Source organism: Procambarus clarkii, chromosome 41, assembly GCF_040958095.1.
Source record: "Procambarus clarkii isolate CNS0578487 chromosome 41, FALCON_Pclarkii_2.0, whole genome shotgun sequence".
Taxonomy (NCBI): Eukaryota; Metazoa; Arthropoda; class Malacostraca; order Decapoda; family Cambaridae; genus Procambarus; species Procambarus clarkii.
The window spans coordinates 215,585-233,851 of NC_091190.1; the positions used below are offsets into that span (position 1 = coordinate 215,585).

The 18,267-nt window shown below is 52.5% G+C and overlaps 1 protein-coding gene across 1 annotated transcript in view; it reads right to left on the bottom strand.

Moving 5' to 3' along the window:
* Nucleotides 1-2,652: 2,652 nt before the first annotated feature.
* The window catches only part of LOC123754655 (exportin-7), a 396,982-nt gene continuing 381,367 nt past the window's right edge, over nt 2,653-18,267 (bottom strand). The window contains 1 exon segment of the mRNA XM_069339312.1: nt 2,653-3,198. Coding sequence (XP_069195413.1) covers nt 2,957-3,198 — 242 coding nt within the window. The 3' untranslated portion in view covers nt 2,653-2,956.

Below are 18,267 nucleotides of genomic sequence, written 5' to 3' on the forward strand. Positions count from 1 at the left end.
TGCCCCGCAGTAAGTCAACAAATTCCTTTGGAGACTTCAGGCTGAAGGCGCAAGGAACATAAGGAGTCAGCAGGCCGTTGAGTCGCTTCGCCAGTCTGTACGTGGGTGTGGGTATCTGGCTAATGATTGGCCGAAGTGGGATTCCAGGCTTGTGCGTCTTGACATTTCCATACGCATATCCAGGTTTATATTCCCCAATGATCTTTGGCAGGTGGAGTCCGGATTTCTTGGCGTTCACAGTTTCGATCAGTTTGTTGACCTTTGCTTTTAATTCGGCTGTAGTGTCCTTCGTTACCCTTTGGAACTTAGTTTGGTCAGTTAAACTTAGAACTTAGTTAAAAGCAAAGGTCAACAAACTGATCGAAACTGTGAACGCCAAGAAATCCGGACTCCACCTGCCAAAGATCATTGGGGAATATAAACCTGGATATGCGTATGGAAATGTCAAGACGCACAAGCCTGGAATCCCACTTCGGCCAATCATTAGCCAGATACCCACACCCACGTACAGACTGGCGAAGCGACTCAACGGCCTGCTGACTCCTTATGTTCCTTGCGCCTTCAGCCTGAAGTCTCCAAAGGAATTTGTTGACTTACTGCGGGGCACACGGGCCACAGGGATAAGAACCTCGTTGGACGTAGAATCGCTGTTTCCAACGTACCTGTGGACGAGACAATCGGAATGATAGCCGACAGAGTGTATCGTGATCCAGCCTGTACTCCTCATGACATACCAGAAAATATTCTGAGGAAACTACTCCAAGCTTGTACTAAAGAGGCACCCTTCTTGAGCCCGGATGGGCACATGTATAAGCAAGTAGATGGGGTCGCCATGGGTTCTCCCCTAGGTGTCCTGTTTGCAAACTTCTACATGGGTACCATCGAGCAAAAAGTCTTAGTCGACATGAACTTGAAACCGGCCATATACTGCAGGTATGTTGACGACATTTTTACACAGGTACCTGATGTCAGACATCTGCAGGAGCTGAAGGAGGCATTTGAGCAGAGTTCCGTGCTGCGTTTCACTTACGAGATGGAAAAGGATGGGAAGCTGCCCTTTCTAGATGTAACAGTCATGGAAAAGGGCGGAGGTTTCCACACTGCAGTCTACACTAAGGAAACAAACATAGGAATGTGCCTAAATGCCAACAGCGACTGCCCAGACAGTACAAGAGGAGTGTTGTTAACGCATATGTCGACCGTGCTCTCAGCCACAGCTCAGAATGGAAGCAAGTCGACGAAGAACTCTGTAGGGTAAGGCAGGTCCTAGCCAATAACGGCTTCTCCAATGGTTTCGTCGAAGACATCATAAGAAGGAAAGTGAAAAGTATGCAACCTCTGAAGAGACAACTAACACAACACCTATACCCCCTATTAGACTATTTTACAGGAACTTCTTTTCCACAGCTCATAAAACGGAGGAAAGGGTCCTGAAAGATATTGTTAATAGAAACGTTATCCCTACAGACAAAAATCAGAGGATACAACTGACGATTTACTATAAAACCAGAAAAACGGCCAGCCTACTCATGAGAAACTCTCCAGACACAAAACAGAACGCTTTAAAAGAGACTAACGTCGTCTATGCCTTCAAATGCCCTCTTGGGGACTGTAAGCTCCAAAAAAACAGTATATAGGCAAGACAACAACATCTCTTTCTAGGCGTTTAACGATGCATAAGCAACAGGGCTCCATTAAGGAACATATAATCTCTTCCCACAACCAAACCATCGCCAGAGAAATCCTAGTAAACAACACAGAAATCATCGATAGATACAGCGATAGCAGGCGGCTTGACGTTTGCGAGGCACTACACATCAAGAAGTCAACACCAGCAATCAACAGCCAATTATTGCACAACTATATTCTACCCACCTCAAGACTCCGCTCCAATATAGAAGCATCAAGAAATATGGACCAATAGGCTTTCTACAAACACTTCTATTCAATATCCATTGTTTCGTGTTCTGTCTTGTGTTGATGAAATTAATACCCTATTAATACTCTTGTTCTGTCTTGTGTTGATGAAATTAATACCCTATTAATACCACATCTTGTTCTGTCTTGTGTTAATGCCACATCACCCCTTCCACCTCACTCAAATGTAGATATAAAATCGGAGATGCGTAAGTTCTATTCAGTTGTGTATTTGTGAACTAAAGTCTTTGAAAATGTAATAAGTTTTACGAAACGCGCTCGTGTCGCGTCAGACTAGAAATAAAAATGAATTTTGGAGAATTGATTTTTGATTACCTCCAACAGTGAAAGAAATGTACGAAAGATTGAGAAAATTAGTGTTAGAATTATTAATCTTACTTTTTCGGTCATATTTAATAATATATGTCTACAGGAAAGACTGCTACCAAAATAAATAAATAAATAAATAAATAAATAAATAATAAATATATATATATATATATATATATAATATATATATATATATAATATATATATAATATATATATATTTATATATATATATATATATATATATATATATATATATATATATATATATATATGAATGAATGAGAACCTGGAAGATCCATAATCAAGTGTTCTTTTCAATCAAGATATTGCAAAAATAAACTGAACTCAACTCCCAGTACATTATATAAAAATCCAATAAGATTAATTAATTTTCAGGGTTATATCAATTCTTATAAAAATAGGACAGATACAGTCTCAAACATGAACAAAACTGTCAATAATTCATTTTTTTTAAACTCTGGGTACTCGCCTATCTGTGCTTCCAAGGGTTGAGCTTCAGCTCTTAGGTAAGTAAGGAATATTATGTGTATGTGGAACAAACTGACTGTTGGCAGTTTGCTAGCTAACTTACACTCCTCTCAAGCTTGACAATGTTTCAGTGCTAAAAGGTTTCATTCATTTACTACATGTAATTTGTGAACAATTAAGTAAAGCCAACTTTTTTATTATTTCTATATTTCCCAAAATTACACACACAAAACACTACTAACCAAGAGATCTGACTGAGGAATTGACAGCAGCAGCTTAACCAAAGTGTGTAATGCAGACTCCAAGGCATCATCACCGTATAGGCGAAAGACTCCAAAGTTGACGTAGTTGCCACATAAAGCTGCCTTCATCATTGAGAAACAGATACTGATGCCTTTCAGTCTCATAGGGTATTTTTGATCCTTTGGAATGTTGCCTTCTTCGGACAAAATTTTTGAACCTGAAATGGAAAAACAAATATCTAATATTTTATCTTAACTTCAATTCTACACCATTCATACGCTAAAATTATGTTTCTTTAATATAAAAACTTAAAAAAAAAACCAGCGTTGAATGTAATGAAACACCATTTTCTGGGCGAGTCCCGGAGGCTCCCCGGAGCTATCCAGGCTGAATGGATATGTATAACTTTCTGGCATCAGTCAAAGTGCTAGAAGTTCTTGCCTACCGGGGACCACGAGCCAGAACCTGGCCCCCCTCAGAGAGGCATGAGGAGCAATGGCCTATAGAAACCCCCTTGTGATTGGGAGCATTCTATGTCTGCCATCGACTGGGACAGGCACCAGAAAGGTAGGCGCCCCAAAACAAACCCCCATTCTGGTGAAATTATTGCTACCGAAAGCCAAACGAGTGGACAGAACTCCCCAAACAAAACTATCAAACTAGCATGACGTCATCACGTCGCCGCGCCACCGTCTGCGCAACCCCCCCTCCCCGAGAGGGAGAAGGGGGAGCCCCAGACCCTCCATGCCGGCGATCCAACTGGCAGTTCTTAGGGTGGATGTCAAAAAGACACGAAAACGCCGATGACCGGAGGAAGGGAGGGATGCCGGGGAGCCTCCGGGACTCACCCAGAAAATGGCGTTTCATTATATTCAACGCTGGTTTTCTGGGGGGAGCCCCGTCGGCTCCCCGGAGCTACCTTACCAAAAGACAAGTAAAACAGGGAAGAAACCGGGAGGCGGATACCACACGTCCTAACTGAACAACCAAAACCAGAAACAAAAAGACCAAAACGAGAAGAAAAAGACCACCCAGGCCAACGACCAGGACGGCCCCAAAACTCAAGAGCAGGCCAGAGGGGAACAACGCCCAGGACAGCAAGTGGATTGGAGCAGAAGGAACCGCAACACTGAACGTAAGCAGGAGCGGCTCTGCCAGCACCACCCAACATGAGGTGACAGGACAATCTCAGACAACGGTCCCAGAACAACCCCAAAGGGAAGACAAACCAACCCTATCAAAGACCGAAGGACCCTTTGCAGCGATAGGAAAACCAAACACCGCCCCCTAGACAAAACATGCAGGTGGGAGACCAATAACGAACCCACCTGTGCCGACACAAACGACGAGAAACGAACACCACGATCGAAAGTGCAAAACGCGAATCTAAAAACAGCGACCCCGCAACCCAAAGGAGCAACAGAACCAGCTCCAGCAGGGAAGAATGATACACGCATCCCCGAGGCATCCAAGAGGAGAACCACCGAGGATGAGAACCGCAGGAAAACAAACCGGTCCGGAAAAGGAACAAGGAAAACCGACACCAGGACCGGAACCCAGCAAACCCGGTTCCAAGAAAAGGAACCAGGAAGGCAGGAGCGGCAGACCGAAAAGTCCACCCCCCCCCCCTCCCACAGACAGTGCAACCCGAAGCCTGCAGAAAACCACACAGAAATCGCAGGAACTCGGTACCAAAACGGAACACCGGAGAAGTCCAAAAGCAGGACGTGGAACATGGACAGAGGTCCACCGGAGCACCAAACAGGATAATCAAGAAGCACTGACTCAGATACACAAAAAACCAGCGTTGAATGTAATGAAACGCCATTTTCTGGGTGAGTCCCGGAGGCTCCCCGGAGCTATCCCAGGCTGATATGCTAATGTTAGACTTTGGCATCAGTCATGTGTATGGAGTTCTTAGGCCTACCGGGGACCACGGCCAGAACCGGGCCCCCTCAGAGAGGCAAGGGGAGCAATGGCCTATAGAAGCCCCCGTGTAGTTGGAAGCATTCTATGTCTGCCATCGACCGGAACAGGCACCCAGAAAGGTAAGCGCCCCAAAACAAACCCCTATTCTGGTTAAAATAGCTACCTAAAACCGAACTAGTGGATAGAACTCCCCAACCGAAAACAAGCAAACTAGTGTGACGTCACACACTGCCGCGCCGCTGTCTGCGCAGCTCCCCCCTCCCCGGGAGGGGGAAGGGGGAGCCCCAGACCCCCCGCGCCGGCTACCCACACCTCAGTTCTTGAGGCTGGATGTCAAAAACGCAAAAAACCGCCGACCGGAGGGAGGGAGGGATGCCGCGGAGCCTCCGGGACTCACCCAGAAAATGGCGTTTCATTACATTCAACGCTGGTTTTCTAGGGGGAGCCCCGTCGGCTCCCCGGAGCTAACTACCCACAGACAGAAAAAGAGGGACTTACCCGGGAGGCGGTCGTCGCTCACCCCTCAACTCGAAGCCGAGACAACTGGCTGCAACCGCCGACCCAAAGCAACACAGGCCCGACTAGGCCCAGGGACATTCACAAGGTAACGAGCAGCCAGGACCCTGTTCGACCGCCAAAATCCCCGCGCCCGAATATCAGACCAAGACATATTCCCAAAGACGGCAGCAAGAGCCGCGAACTTACGAACGTCATGGGCACGGGGATAGACCGCAGGCTGGCTGGACCTAATAACCCTGCGGACGACCTGAGAGACCCGAACCCGCGAACAGGGAAGAAGGGAAACCGGATCAACCCACAGCGCGTCCCCGGACACAGAAGCTGTGGCGCGCAAATAACGGCGAAGCGCCGCAACCGGACACAAAATATGATGCACCCCCGGCCTGACCAACCAAGCATCAACCACCCATGGACCCCTCCGGAACGCAGCAGTCTCATTCTTCACCAGAAAAGAAGGAGACGGCTGCAAACGAACAAAACTATCACCACGACCAAAAGAGCAGAAACCCCTGCGCCGGAGGAGAGCATGAAGCTCCCCTACCCGACCCCCAGAGGCCAAAGCCAACAAGAAAAGTGCCTTGGAAAAACAATCCTGGACCGAAGGGGCCACAACGAAACGAGGAGATGAAAGGAAAGCGAGCACTCTGTCCAAAGACCAGGACGGCTCAGGCGACGCATGAGCAGGCCGGAGGTGAAACAATGCACGGGACAGCTTGCGAAACGGCGCAGACGTAACATCGATACCGAAAGCAAGCTCAAGCGGCTCCGCCAGCGCCGCACGATACGAAGCGACAGTGTTAGGCATAAGATGACGGTCCTGAAACAACCACGAGAGGAAGGACAAGACCACCCGAACAGACAAGGAGCTAACACGACGAAGACGCAAAAAGAAACGGAAGGACCGCCAGGAAACTTCATACTGCCGCCGAGAAGAAGCCCTCAGGTGGGACACCAACAAGGAGGCCACCTGATCACCATAGAGATGATGATAGACTCGAGTCAAAAAAACCATACGCGAAGACTCGAGGAGAAGATCGAACCAGCTACGTGACGTACCGGCCCGATCTGCTGAAAGAGGCGGAGCCGCGGGAAAACCCTCGGGTTCGGACACCGAGCAACCAGCGCCTGAAACCAAGGCTGGGCCGGCCACCAAGGGGCCAGAAGGACAACTCTCCCCCTGTAAGTCTCTAAGCGAGTCAGGACCTGGAGCAACAGCCGAACCGGGGAAAAGAGGTACAGGAACCCCCACCTCGACCAGTCTAGCCGAAAGGCATCGACCCCGACGGCCTCGCAATCGGGGAAGGGCGCCGCATAAACGGGAAGACGCCGCGACCGCGCCAACGCGAAGAGGTCCACTTCGGGGCGCCCGAACGTCTGGCAAAGCCAACGGAAGGACTCGTCGTCGACCGTCCACTCCGTGGAGAGGGGAACGAAGCGAGACAGGGCGTCGGCCAAGACGTTGGACACGCCCCGTACGTGAACCGCCAGGAGAGCCAAACCCCAAGAACTCAGCAGACGAGTCACCCGAAGTGACCAACCCCAAAGAGACAAGGACCGCATCGAACCCCCGCGGTTCAGGCAATGAACCACCGGAGAGCAGTCCGAATGGAGCCGAATCGTCGATCCGCGGGCCACCCGAATCCTCCCCAGAGCAAACCACACCGCCGCGAACTCCCGCACCGTACTGTGAGCTCGACGGAAGGACGGATCCTAACGCCCCTGGCCGGCCTGGTGAGCACTGGTCACAAAACCCCAGCCGAGAGACGACGCATCCGTGTACACATCGAGCGAGGGCTCGGGTAGGCGCCAAGGCACTGAACCCCGAAAAACCCGAAGAGGAAGCCGGTGACGCAGCAACCGACGCAAGTCCCCCGGGGGTCGAACTCTGCGATCGCGAGAGAGGCGGAAGGGGGAACCCCGAAGGAACCAGAACAGCCGTCGAAGCCAAACCCGACCCGGCGGGTAGACCACCATCGCGAAGTTCAGGCTCCCGCACAGCCCCTCGAGCAACCGCCGGGTGACCCGAGGGCCCTCCAGAAACAGACGAAGGCGGGACCGCAGCCGCAGGAGAGACTCCGGAGGGAGAGACTCCGGAGGGAGAGACTCCGGAGGGAGAGACAAGGAGGCGGTGCGAGAGTCCCACACGAGACCCAGCCAAGTCCGAACCTGAGAGGGAACCAGATGGGACTTCCTCCAGTTCACCAAGAACCCGAACCCGGCGAGCTGGGAAAGAACCAAATCCCTGGCTAGCAAGCAAGCGACTGGCTGGGAGCCCAAACCAGCCAGTCGTCGAGGTAGGCCAACACCCGAACACCTAGGAGACGCAAACAAGCCACCACAACCCGTGTAAGGCGTGTGAACACGCGAGGTGCCAGGTTCAACCCGAACGGGAGACAACGAAAGCGGTAACTCAGACGCCCCACTACAAAACCAAGCCAGTCCCTGAACCGCGGTGAATCGGGACATGCCAATAAGTGTCCCGGAGGTCCAGGGACACCATCCAAGCTCCCGGCTCCAAGAGGAGCCGAACCTGAGACAGCGTAGTCATCCGAAAGGAGGGGCAATGAACCCAGGGGTTCAGACGGGACAAGTCCAGAATGAACCGCAGGTCCGCGCAGTCCCGTTTCGGAACCGGAAACAGACGGGAAACCCATCTGAGGGACGACGTCGTTTCGACGACGCCCAAGCGTACCCACTCCAAGACGACTCGACAGAGCGCAGGGGAAGAAGCCTGCCCTGCCAGCCCCGACCCCCCAAAGGGGGAGGGGCCACCCAACGCCACCGCAGGCCGCGACACGACCCGAAAGGCCCATGAATCGTGGGACCAGGCGCGGGCGAACAGCGCAAGCCGCCCCCCCATCGCCCCGTCAAGGGGGCAAACCGCGAAAGGGCCGGCGACCCTTACGAGACCCAGAACCCCGCACAGCACGAACACCGCGCCGACCAGACGAGGGAGGGTCCGCAGGAGGAGCCAACCCCAAACCTGACACCAGAGGCCTACCACGACGAGAGGAACCCCGAGCCCTGGCACGACCTTTCCGAAGACCCACCCCGGGACCCCCGGAAAACCAACAAGTCCGACATCGGACGACAAGCCGCCGACGCAGCCTGAATAAACTGCGCCACGGCCGACTCCCCAAACAGGAGAGGACAAAAAGGTGAAGAACGCCTAAGAGCCAGAGCCCAAGCAGATTCCACGGAGGAACCCAGCACCGCCTGCCGACACGCGAGACGGGAAGCATAGAACAGGGAAACCGCATCCCGCAAAATCGGCGTGAACAGCTTCAACAAGGCAGCCGACGAACGCGCAGCCGAGGACAAGGTGCCGGACCCCGGGACGGACCCAAGCGTCCCCACATCCTCCACGAGCCAATCCGAAGACAGCTCCAGGAGGGAAAAGAACCGCAAGGCCGAACACAAAAGGCCCCGGGCGCGCAAGTCCTCCGCCACGAGCGCGCCGAAAGGGAGGGAACCTGCACATGGAGCCGAATAACGCCCACATCGCGGGGAAGGGCAGGGGCAAACAAGCACTCATTCAGGTACTCAAGTTCACCCCCCAGGAAAACCTGAAGCACCGTGGAAGCTTCCCGCCACTCCAGCGTGCGGGAACGACAGAAGGAATGCCAGGAATCCAGACCAAACAAGGGGCAGTCTGCTAGCCAGGACGACTCCGGAACCTCGTAACGGAGCCAGAAAGGGAACGAAGTCCCAAACCTGAACGTGGACGGATCCATTTCCGAGGCATAATCCGGGTCACGCAGGAGGTAAGCTGCAAAGGCCGCTCGCACCACACCAGGTTGGATGCGATAAGCCGAAAACCTCCGGAAGGACGGAACCGACGTACCCGGGGAACACGGAACCGAACCCGGGGAGGGGCCGACACCAAATCCAACTCGTACGCAGAGGGGGGAAAAGAAAACCCCACTCCTTGTAACAATAAGCCCCGCTCAGTGGGAAGAAAAACCCAGGCGGGGTCCAGCGGGGCCCAAGGCCCCCAAGTCAGCCCCTCCCCAGCTCGAGGTCCGTCACCACAGGACCCGAGGCCGAGTCCTCTCCCCAAGCCCCGACCCCACAAGACAAGGACGGAGCAGCCGGAAAAGCTGGAGGAAGGGGGGCCCACTGGTCAGACCCTGAAGCTTCGGCCGGGAGACAAGACTCGAATGCCTCTGCCGCCCCCCCGGAAGGGGCAACCCCCGAAGCTGCCCGAGTCTCGAGATCAAGTAACCCCTGCTCCGACCCCGAAACCCTCAGACGCTTCGGGGCCGGAAGCAGGGGCGGGGGACCAGAACGAACAGAAGGGGAAGGACGAGGAGGTGCGGACTGAACCAGGATCGAAGCGACCCCCACCCCCAAGTCCGGGTCTCGAAAAGCAAAGCGGGGCAGCCCCGGGGCATCCGGGGAAGCAACCAACCGAGCGCGTTGCAACAGACGAAACCTAGACTGCAACGCACGTGCCGCCCGTACCGAATAGAATCATCAGAGGATTGGGTAAATTGAGTCACAAGCAAGCAGCAACACTCACAGGACTCAGGGTCGAAAGTATCACCGACCCAACAGGCAGCGTGGCAGAGGCAAAAACAATGAGGGTCACCCTGAGACAAGGGGACCGAGCAACCCTCAAACTCGCACACAGCGAGTGGGGACTCCGGGGTCACATCCATCGGACCCACGCGCCCCCTAGGGGATTCCCAGGGTCCTGAGCGTTTACTTTAAGAGGACTCGCGCTCAGGTAGTCCCAGGCAGGGTGCTGCAAACCGGCGCCCAAAACTACCAAGCAAACTTCTAAAGCTGAACCCCAGGGACGTGTACACTCACGGGGACCTAGCAGGGGGCGCCACCGAGGAGAACAGTGGAAGGGCAAAAACAAACTGAATAAAATGACAGAACCCCCACCAGGCAAAAACAAAAAGAAAAACAAAACCCCGCAAGAGGACAGCGAACCCCAAGGAACAGAGCCGGCCGCGATGTCGGGAAATACAAGCTGAGCAGCACCCTGCGCCCCTACCAGTGCAAACTGCCTCTTACCTGCCGGTAACAAGGGAGAACAGAACACCCAAGAGCCCAACAGGCGGCCGAAAAACCGAAAGGTAAAACGGACCAGCAGAGGCAGACCCCGAGGAGCCTGTGGAAGGTGGCCCCAAGCCCCAAGGGCAGTACTTACAGGGCACCTAGGGAAGGCAGCCCTAGGCGCATGCAGCCCGAGTACTGAAGATAACTCCTGGCTCTCGCACCCACAAAACTAACACCACACGCAAAGCACAGTGCAGTAGCGACACCGGAGCCAGAGCACACGACCATCGCCTATAGCATCAGCCTCAAGAACTGAGGTGTGGGTAGCCGGCGCGGGGGGTCTGGGGCTCCCCCTTCCCCCTCCCGGGGAGGGGGGAGCTGCGCAGACAGCGGCGCGGCAGTGTGTGACGTCACACTAGTTTGCTTGTTTTCGGTTGGGGAGTTCTATCCACTAGTTCGGTTTTAGGTAGCAATTTTAACCAGAATAGGGGTTTGTTTTGGGGCGCTTACCTTTCTGGGTGCCTGTTCCGGTCGATGGCAGACATAGAATGCTTCCAACTACACGGGGGCTTCTATAGGCCATTGCTCCCCTTGCCTCTCTGAGGGGGCCCGGTTCTGGCCGTGGTCCCCGGTAGGCCTAAGAACTCCATACACATGACTGATGCCAAAGTCTGACATTAGCATATCAGCCTGGGATAGCTCCGGGGAGCCGACGGGGCTCCCCCCAGAAAGTGTAGCATGGGGGAGGAAAACTGCATTAGGTAAGGAAAACCACGAATACGGCCAAGAGCGGCCGGGAAGTAATGCACACGACCAACCACAAAATGTGTAGAGGAGCGCGTACATACCTGAGGGACCTTACGGACAGCAGGGTTATCTTGAGGTTCTTGAGAAGATTTCTCCCTCAGCTATGTGAGGGTGCAGTCAGGCACCGAAGATAGGCAAGGTAAGTGTCCAGACAGGGAAAAGACCCAGGGGTCTACAACGAAAACAAAAGCACCGAAATGTGGGGCAGAGCCCCACAGGACAACAAAGAACAAAAGATGGACAAAAAGCACTAAAGACTCACGCAAGGTGACCAAACACCACACCCAACACCCCAGTCAGGAGCCATCGACGCAATCCCGCCAAGCGGGGAAGAGTAAACAAGGATGGAACAGTGAACAAGGGTGGCAGAAGGAGTAGAGGATCCCAAGAAGATACTCGCTCAAAACGCATGAGCCTAACGAGAGAAGCAAAGCTCCACAAAGTACCAACGACGGAACTCAAACCGTTCCGTACGTCCAACAAAAAGTCTTGCCAACCTGTGGGGAACTGAGGCGGCGCCCAAGCATATAACCAGCAGAGTAGCGATTAATAACTAGTCTACCGGCAAGTGTGGTCTAGAACAGACATGCGAGACACCGTACCGACACTCAGTGCACCCAACCACACCATTGCCCGCCAATGATCACCCACAACTACTGTATATGCAACAAAAGATAAGTAGTCCCTTAGTGTTTGTGTTTATTGACCAATCTCCACGAAACAATAGAAACTGGGATAGTGGCACATGCCACCCGTGCGGCACATTGTGGGCACGAAACAATGGGCATAAAAGGGATAAGCTCAGAATCAGGAAAGACCGGAGGAATGACCGGCACAGTAACAGGCCCGGTGATGTGCGGAACCAAGTACCACGTAACGTGGTGGTGGGGCCCCACTATTGGTGCAAGGGCGGGTTGGACATGTAAGTGAGTGGGAATGTATGATAATCTTCTTGTTTGAGGAGCTGTTCACTGGAGACAGTTACGCAAATCCCAGCTGTGTCTGGGTACAAGTGACAGGATGAACAACCCAGCAGGTATTCCTCCTATCGGGGAGTGTTGTACATGCTGCTATGTTGGTGTGTCTACTCACAAGATGAGTGGCGCAGCCCAAGAAACTCGCCCCTCGGAGCAAAATTTAATTTAAATTAGTAGCTGCCTCGCACGGGCCAAGAGGCCCTCCACAGGGCCATTGTACTTATGTCCATGCAGGTAGCACAAGGGGACACCGGAGGTAGTGAGCACCCAAAGGAGCCACAGACACTAAAAAGAACCCGAGTAATGGCAGAGGGAAAGGAAGCCAAAAGCACCAAAATGCCATGTGGAGGAGGCAGACACCACCCACAGGAGCAAACAAGAAGACAGAGCCCAGAAGGCTCAGAAACTGCGCAACCGTCAACTGACAGGAGAGGCGGGGCCCAAGAGCCAGAGCTCAACCCCCGCAAGCACTACTAGGCAAGCACCCCACCAAAAGTGAGAACCAGCACTAGGCCGACAGAAGCGCCAGACAAGACAACCTCACCTGCAGAGCAGACACACAACCGTGCCACAACACAGGCGAGCCAAGTAACACACCAGGAGCAGCGCTAAAGGCGTGCCCGAAAGCCATGCATACTCGAGGCAGTAGGCATAGTATGTACCCTTACCTGAATAAAATGCGAGGTCGAAGGAGAATACGGCCAGAGGTGCGCGCCCTGCAGAAGACGAAGCAGGACAAAGGGAGAACAAAGTGACATCCCCCGACAAATTCAAAACACCCTCAGCATCCAGAGGGCCACGACCGGAGGGAGAAACGAGCAAGAAGCCGTAGAAAACCACGAGAAACGGCGCGAACACACGAGCATACCACCCGTAAACAAAACGCACACTGCGGCCCCAGCACACGAGGTACGAAACGCACCACCCGTCCACAGGGAGGCGTGGCTCGTACACCAGGCGGACACACAAATCGTACACACAACGTACAGACATCGTACAAACACCAGGAAGGTGTGCGGAACGAAGACAAAGAACGCCGAAACTGGAAGTAGAGACGACGCGAAAACGAAGCAAAAGAAAACAGATGGTGGAAGGGAACCAACAAGGCCGACAAAAGACCCGATGGAAACCACATCGAAAATCAACAGACGTTCCAATAATATTGAAAGGTGCGAAGAGACTCGTGAACCAACGAGAACGCTTTGCCCGAAACGAATGCCCGAAACACTTTGCATAATAGTGGCTATAGGCAATGTACTAGCCCTATCTATAAATCCATCATTCTTTGTAAAATCTCTTGGACGTACGTACCTTACCTAAATAAACATTTATATTTATCATTTATTTAGAACCCTGACAAGCACCCCTGACCAAGGAACTTGCAGATACAATGATACGAAACGGTTGAGGCCCTGCGTACTAGGCCAAGATAGAAATCCATCAATGTTTGTTACACACCTTGTATGGATGTACCTTACCTGAACACTTTATTTTTTTTTTCGTGAACAGCATCACGACATAAGTGCGAAAAGGGTAAGGAAAATGGGGTGAAACACACCCCCATGAACGACGGGACTGACGAACCCGAAGGAACACGGAAACGAACCCAGGGAGGGGTATACCTGAAACAACAGGAACACAGAGGCAAGGAACAACCCCACTCTGAGGAACTGTCAGCCCCACACCAAAGGTACAAGAACCCAAGAGGGGCAAACGGGGCCGAGGCCCCTCAGGTAACCCCTCCCTAACCCCGGGAACCTCTACGGCATGACCCAGGGCCGAGCCGCACCCCCAAAGCCCCAGCTTAACAAGGAAAAGTCGGGGCAGCCGTGCAAACACTAATGAAGGAAGCCCACTGGTCAGACCCATACGGCACGGCTGGAGGAACCGACTCGAATGCCTCCGCCGCCACCCCGGAAGAGGAAAACCCCGAGACCGCCAGAGTCTCAACCCAACCAGACCCCACCCCAACCCCGAAACCCTCCTAAGGTTCGGAGCAGGAAGCAAGGGAGGAAGTGAGTAGAACAGAAGGGGAGGAACAAGAAGCGGAAGGAGCCAAAGCCGAAGCGACCCCCACCCCAAGTCCAGACCCCAACCACCAAAACGGGGCAGCCTCGGGGCATCCGGGGCCGCAAACCAAGAGCGTTGCAGCAACACACACCCAGCAAGCAACGCCGCAGCCGCCTGCACCCGATTATCAAGATCAGTGGCCTGGGTGAAGGAGAGCACGTACCGACCAACAAACATCGGACGACTCCGGGTCACAAGAACAAAGACCCAAAAGGCAGCATGGCGGAGGCACAACAGGCGAGTGTCACCCGGAGACAAGGGGACAGATCAACCTTCAAACTCGCAGGATGCGAGGGGGACTCCGGGGAACACATCTAGGGACCACGGAGCCCCCGTGGGGTTTCCCAGGGCCCTTAGCCTTGGGTACACGCTAAGGGAAGCCCAGGCAGGGTACCGTGAACCGGCGCCCAAATCTACCAACAAACTGCTAAAGCTGAACCCCCAGGGACGTGTCCACTCACGGGGGCCAAGCGGGGAGTACCGCCAACAGAAGAATTCGAAAGAAATTCATCTAGAACAGGAAAGGGGGACCATAGTAAAAGCAGACCCCCCACCAGGCAAAAACAAAAGAAAACCCGCAAGAGGACAACGTACCCAGGCGCAACAGAGCCGGCCGCTGTTAATGGTGAAATTAGCTGTACAGTACCCCGCGCTCCTACCAGTGACGAAAACTACCACCTACCCAGAGACAAACCAGGGCAACAAAACCCCAGCCGACTCCAAGAGCGGCCCAGAACCGAGCAGTAAAGGACACAGCGGAGACAGAACCCAGAACCCTTCCACAAGGCAGACTTGTGGAAGGTGGCCCCAAGGACAGTACTTACAGGGCACCTAGGGAAGATAGCCCTAGGCACATGCAGCCAGAGTACTGTGGAATCTTACTCCTGGCTCACACCCCACCGGTAGAGACAGTCCACACCACAAGGCACAGAACTGAAACAAAAACTGGAGCCAGAGGCACTAGACCAGCCAGCAATTCCATCAGCCAAGAACTGCAGTTGGATCGCTGGTGTGGAGGGTCTGGGGCTCCCCCTTCCCCCTCTCGGGGAGGAGGGGGGGGGGGGTTGCGCAGACGGTGGCGCGGCGACGTGATGACGTCATGCTAGTTTGATAATTTTGTTTGGGGAGTTCTGTCCACTCGTTCGGCTTTCGGTAGCAATAATTTCACCAGAATAGGGGTTTGTTTTGGGGCACCTACCTTTCTGGGTGCCTGTCCCGGTCGATGGCAGACATAGAATGCTCCCAATCACAAGGGGGTTTCTATAGGCCATTGCTCCTCATGCCTCTCTGAGGGGGCCAGGTTCTGGCTCGTGGTCCCCGGTAGGCAAGAACTTCTAGCACTTTGACTGATGCCAGAAAGTTATACATATCCATTCAGCCTGGATAGCACCGGGGAGCCGACGGGGCTTCCCCCAGAAAAAAGTATTGAATGTAATGAAATGTCATTTTCTGAGTGCGTCCTAGAGGCTCCCTGGACCTATCGGGCTAATGTGTGATATATTAGACATGGGCATTAGCCAATGGGGGTCAGCCTACTGGGGATCACGAGCCAAAACCTGGTCCCATCAGAGATGTTTCAGGGAGCAATGACCCTGGAAAACCCCTCTGTGGTTGGTGTTTCCTTATCTGCCATTGACCAGGGTTAGGAACTCAGAAAGGTAGGCACAACAAAACCAACCCAACATGGTGAGAAAATTACAACAAAAACAGAAATGAGAGGCAGAACTCCCCAGAACCTAAAGAAACAAGCACACATCATACAATACTGCAGCGCCGCTCATCCGTACAGCTCTCCTCTCCCCGCGCCAGCTACCTAGCACTCCAGTTTGGAAGCTAAGCATCGAAACACACGAAAAATCTCCGACCGGAGGGAAGGAGGGTTGCCAGGGAGCCTCTGGGGCTCACCCAAAAAATGGAGTTTCATTACATTCAACACTGGTTTTCTGTGGGAAGCCCCTACAGCACTCTGGAGCTACATACCCAAAGGAAAAAAGAGGGAATTACCAAGGAGGCAACCCACAGAAGCCACCACACACTCCTCAACATGAAGTCGAGACAACTGGCTGCACCAAGGGCACCTGACAGCTAAGTGGACAGCACATCAGATTCGTAGTCCTGAGGTTCCGGGTTCAATCCCCAATGCAGGCAGAATCAAATGGGCAAAAAATTATTCCACCCTGATGCCCCTGTTACCTAGCAGTAAATAGGTACCTGGGAGTTAGACAGCTGCTACGGGCTGCTTCTTGAGGGGTGTGGAACAAAAAAGGAAGCCTAGTCGAGGACCAGGCCGCAGGAATGCTAAGCCCTGAAATCATCTCAAGATAACCCTGCAGTCCAAAGCCAACACAGGAACAACCAGGAGCAGGAACATTTACCAAATAACGGGCAGTCAGGACCCTGTTCGACCTCCAAAATCCCCACGCCTCAATATCAGCCCAGGACATGTTGCCAAACACGGCAGCCAATGCAGCAAACTTCCTAACGTCATGGGCACGAGGATAAACCACAGGCTGGCTAGACTTAATAACCTTATGGACGACCTGGGAGACCCGAGCCCTGGAACGCTGGTTTTCTGTGGGAAGAAGGAAAAGGGTCGCAACCTTTGGGTCGCAGGTTGCAGCCAGCCCAGGCAAGGTACTGCTAACCAGTTATCCTAAAGCTAACAAGCAAACAAACTAAAAGTTGAACTCCTGTAATGCGTGCAATCACGGGGACCTGGCGGAGGGCCTCCAAAATCATACAAGTATTCCTACAGCCACACCAGGCTGACCCCACACCAGGCAAAACAAAACAAAACAAAAAACCCACAGAAGCACAATGTCTCCAGGGGAACAGAACCAGTTGCTATACGTATATCAGACAGTATATACGTATATGCTATATGTATATTGGGCATTATATATTGCCAGTGTCCTTAACTTGTATACCATGCAAGGTGATGGAGAAGATTGTGAGAAAAAACCTAGTAACACATCTGGAGAGAAGCAACTTCGTGACAACCACCAACAAGGGTTCAGGGAGGGTAAATCTTGCCTTACAGGCTTAATAGTCTACGATCAGGTGACAAAGATTAAGCAAGAAAGAGAAGGATGGGCGGACTGCATTTTTTTGGACTGTTGGAAAGCCTTTGACACAGTACCCCATAAAAGGCTGATGCATATGCTGGAGAAACAGGCAGGAGTAACTGGTAGGGCGCTCCAGTGGATAAGGGAGTACCTAAGCAATAGGAAGCAGAGAGTTACAGTGAGGGGGTGAAACCTCAGATTGGCATGAAGTCACCAGTGGAGTCCCACAGGGCTCTGTACTCGGACCTATCCTGTTTCTAATATACGTAAATGATCTCCCAGAGGGTATAGACTCATTCCTCTCAATGTTTGCTGACGACACCAAAATTATGAGACGGATTAAGACAAGAGGAGGACAGCTTGAGGCTTCAAGAAGACCTGACCAATCTGCAGGAATGGTCAAACAAAGTGGTTGTTAGAGTTTAACCCAAGCAAATGTAATGTAATGAAGATAGGGGTAGGAAGGAGGAGACCAGATACAAGGTATCATTTGGGAGATGAAATACTTCAAGAGTCAGAGAGAGAGAGAAAGACCTTGGGTTGATATCACACCAGACCTGTCCCCTGAAGCTCATATCAAGAGGATAACATCAGCAGCATATGCCAGGTTGCCTAACATAAGAATGGCCTTTAGAAACTTGTGTAAGGAATCTTTCAGAACATTATATACCACATATGTCAGACCAATCCTGGAGTATGCAGCTCCAGCATGAAGTCCATATCTAGTCAAGCATAAGACTAAACTGGAAAAGGTTCAAAGGTTTGCCACCAGACTAGTACCCGAGCTGAGAGGTATGAGCTACGAGGAGAGACTATGGGAATTAAGCCTCACTTCGTTGGAAGACAGAAGAGTTAGGGGGGGACATGATCACCACATTCAAGATTCTCAAGGAAATCGACAGGGCTATT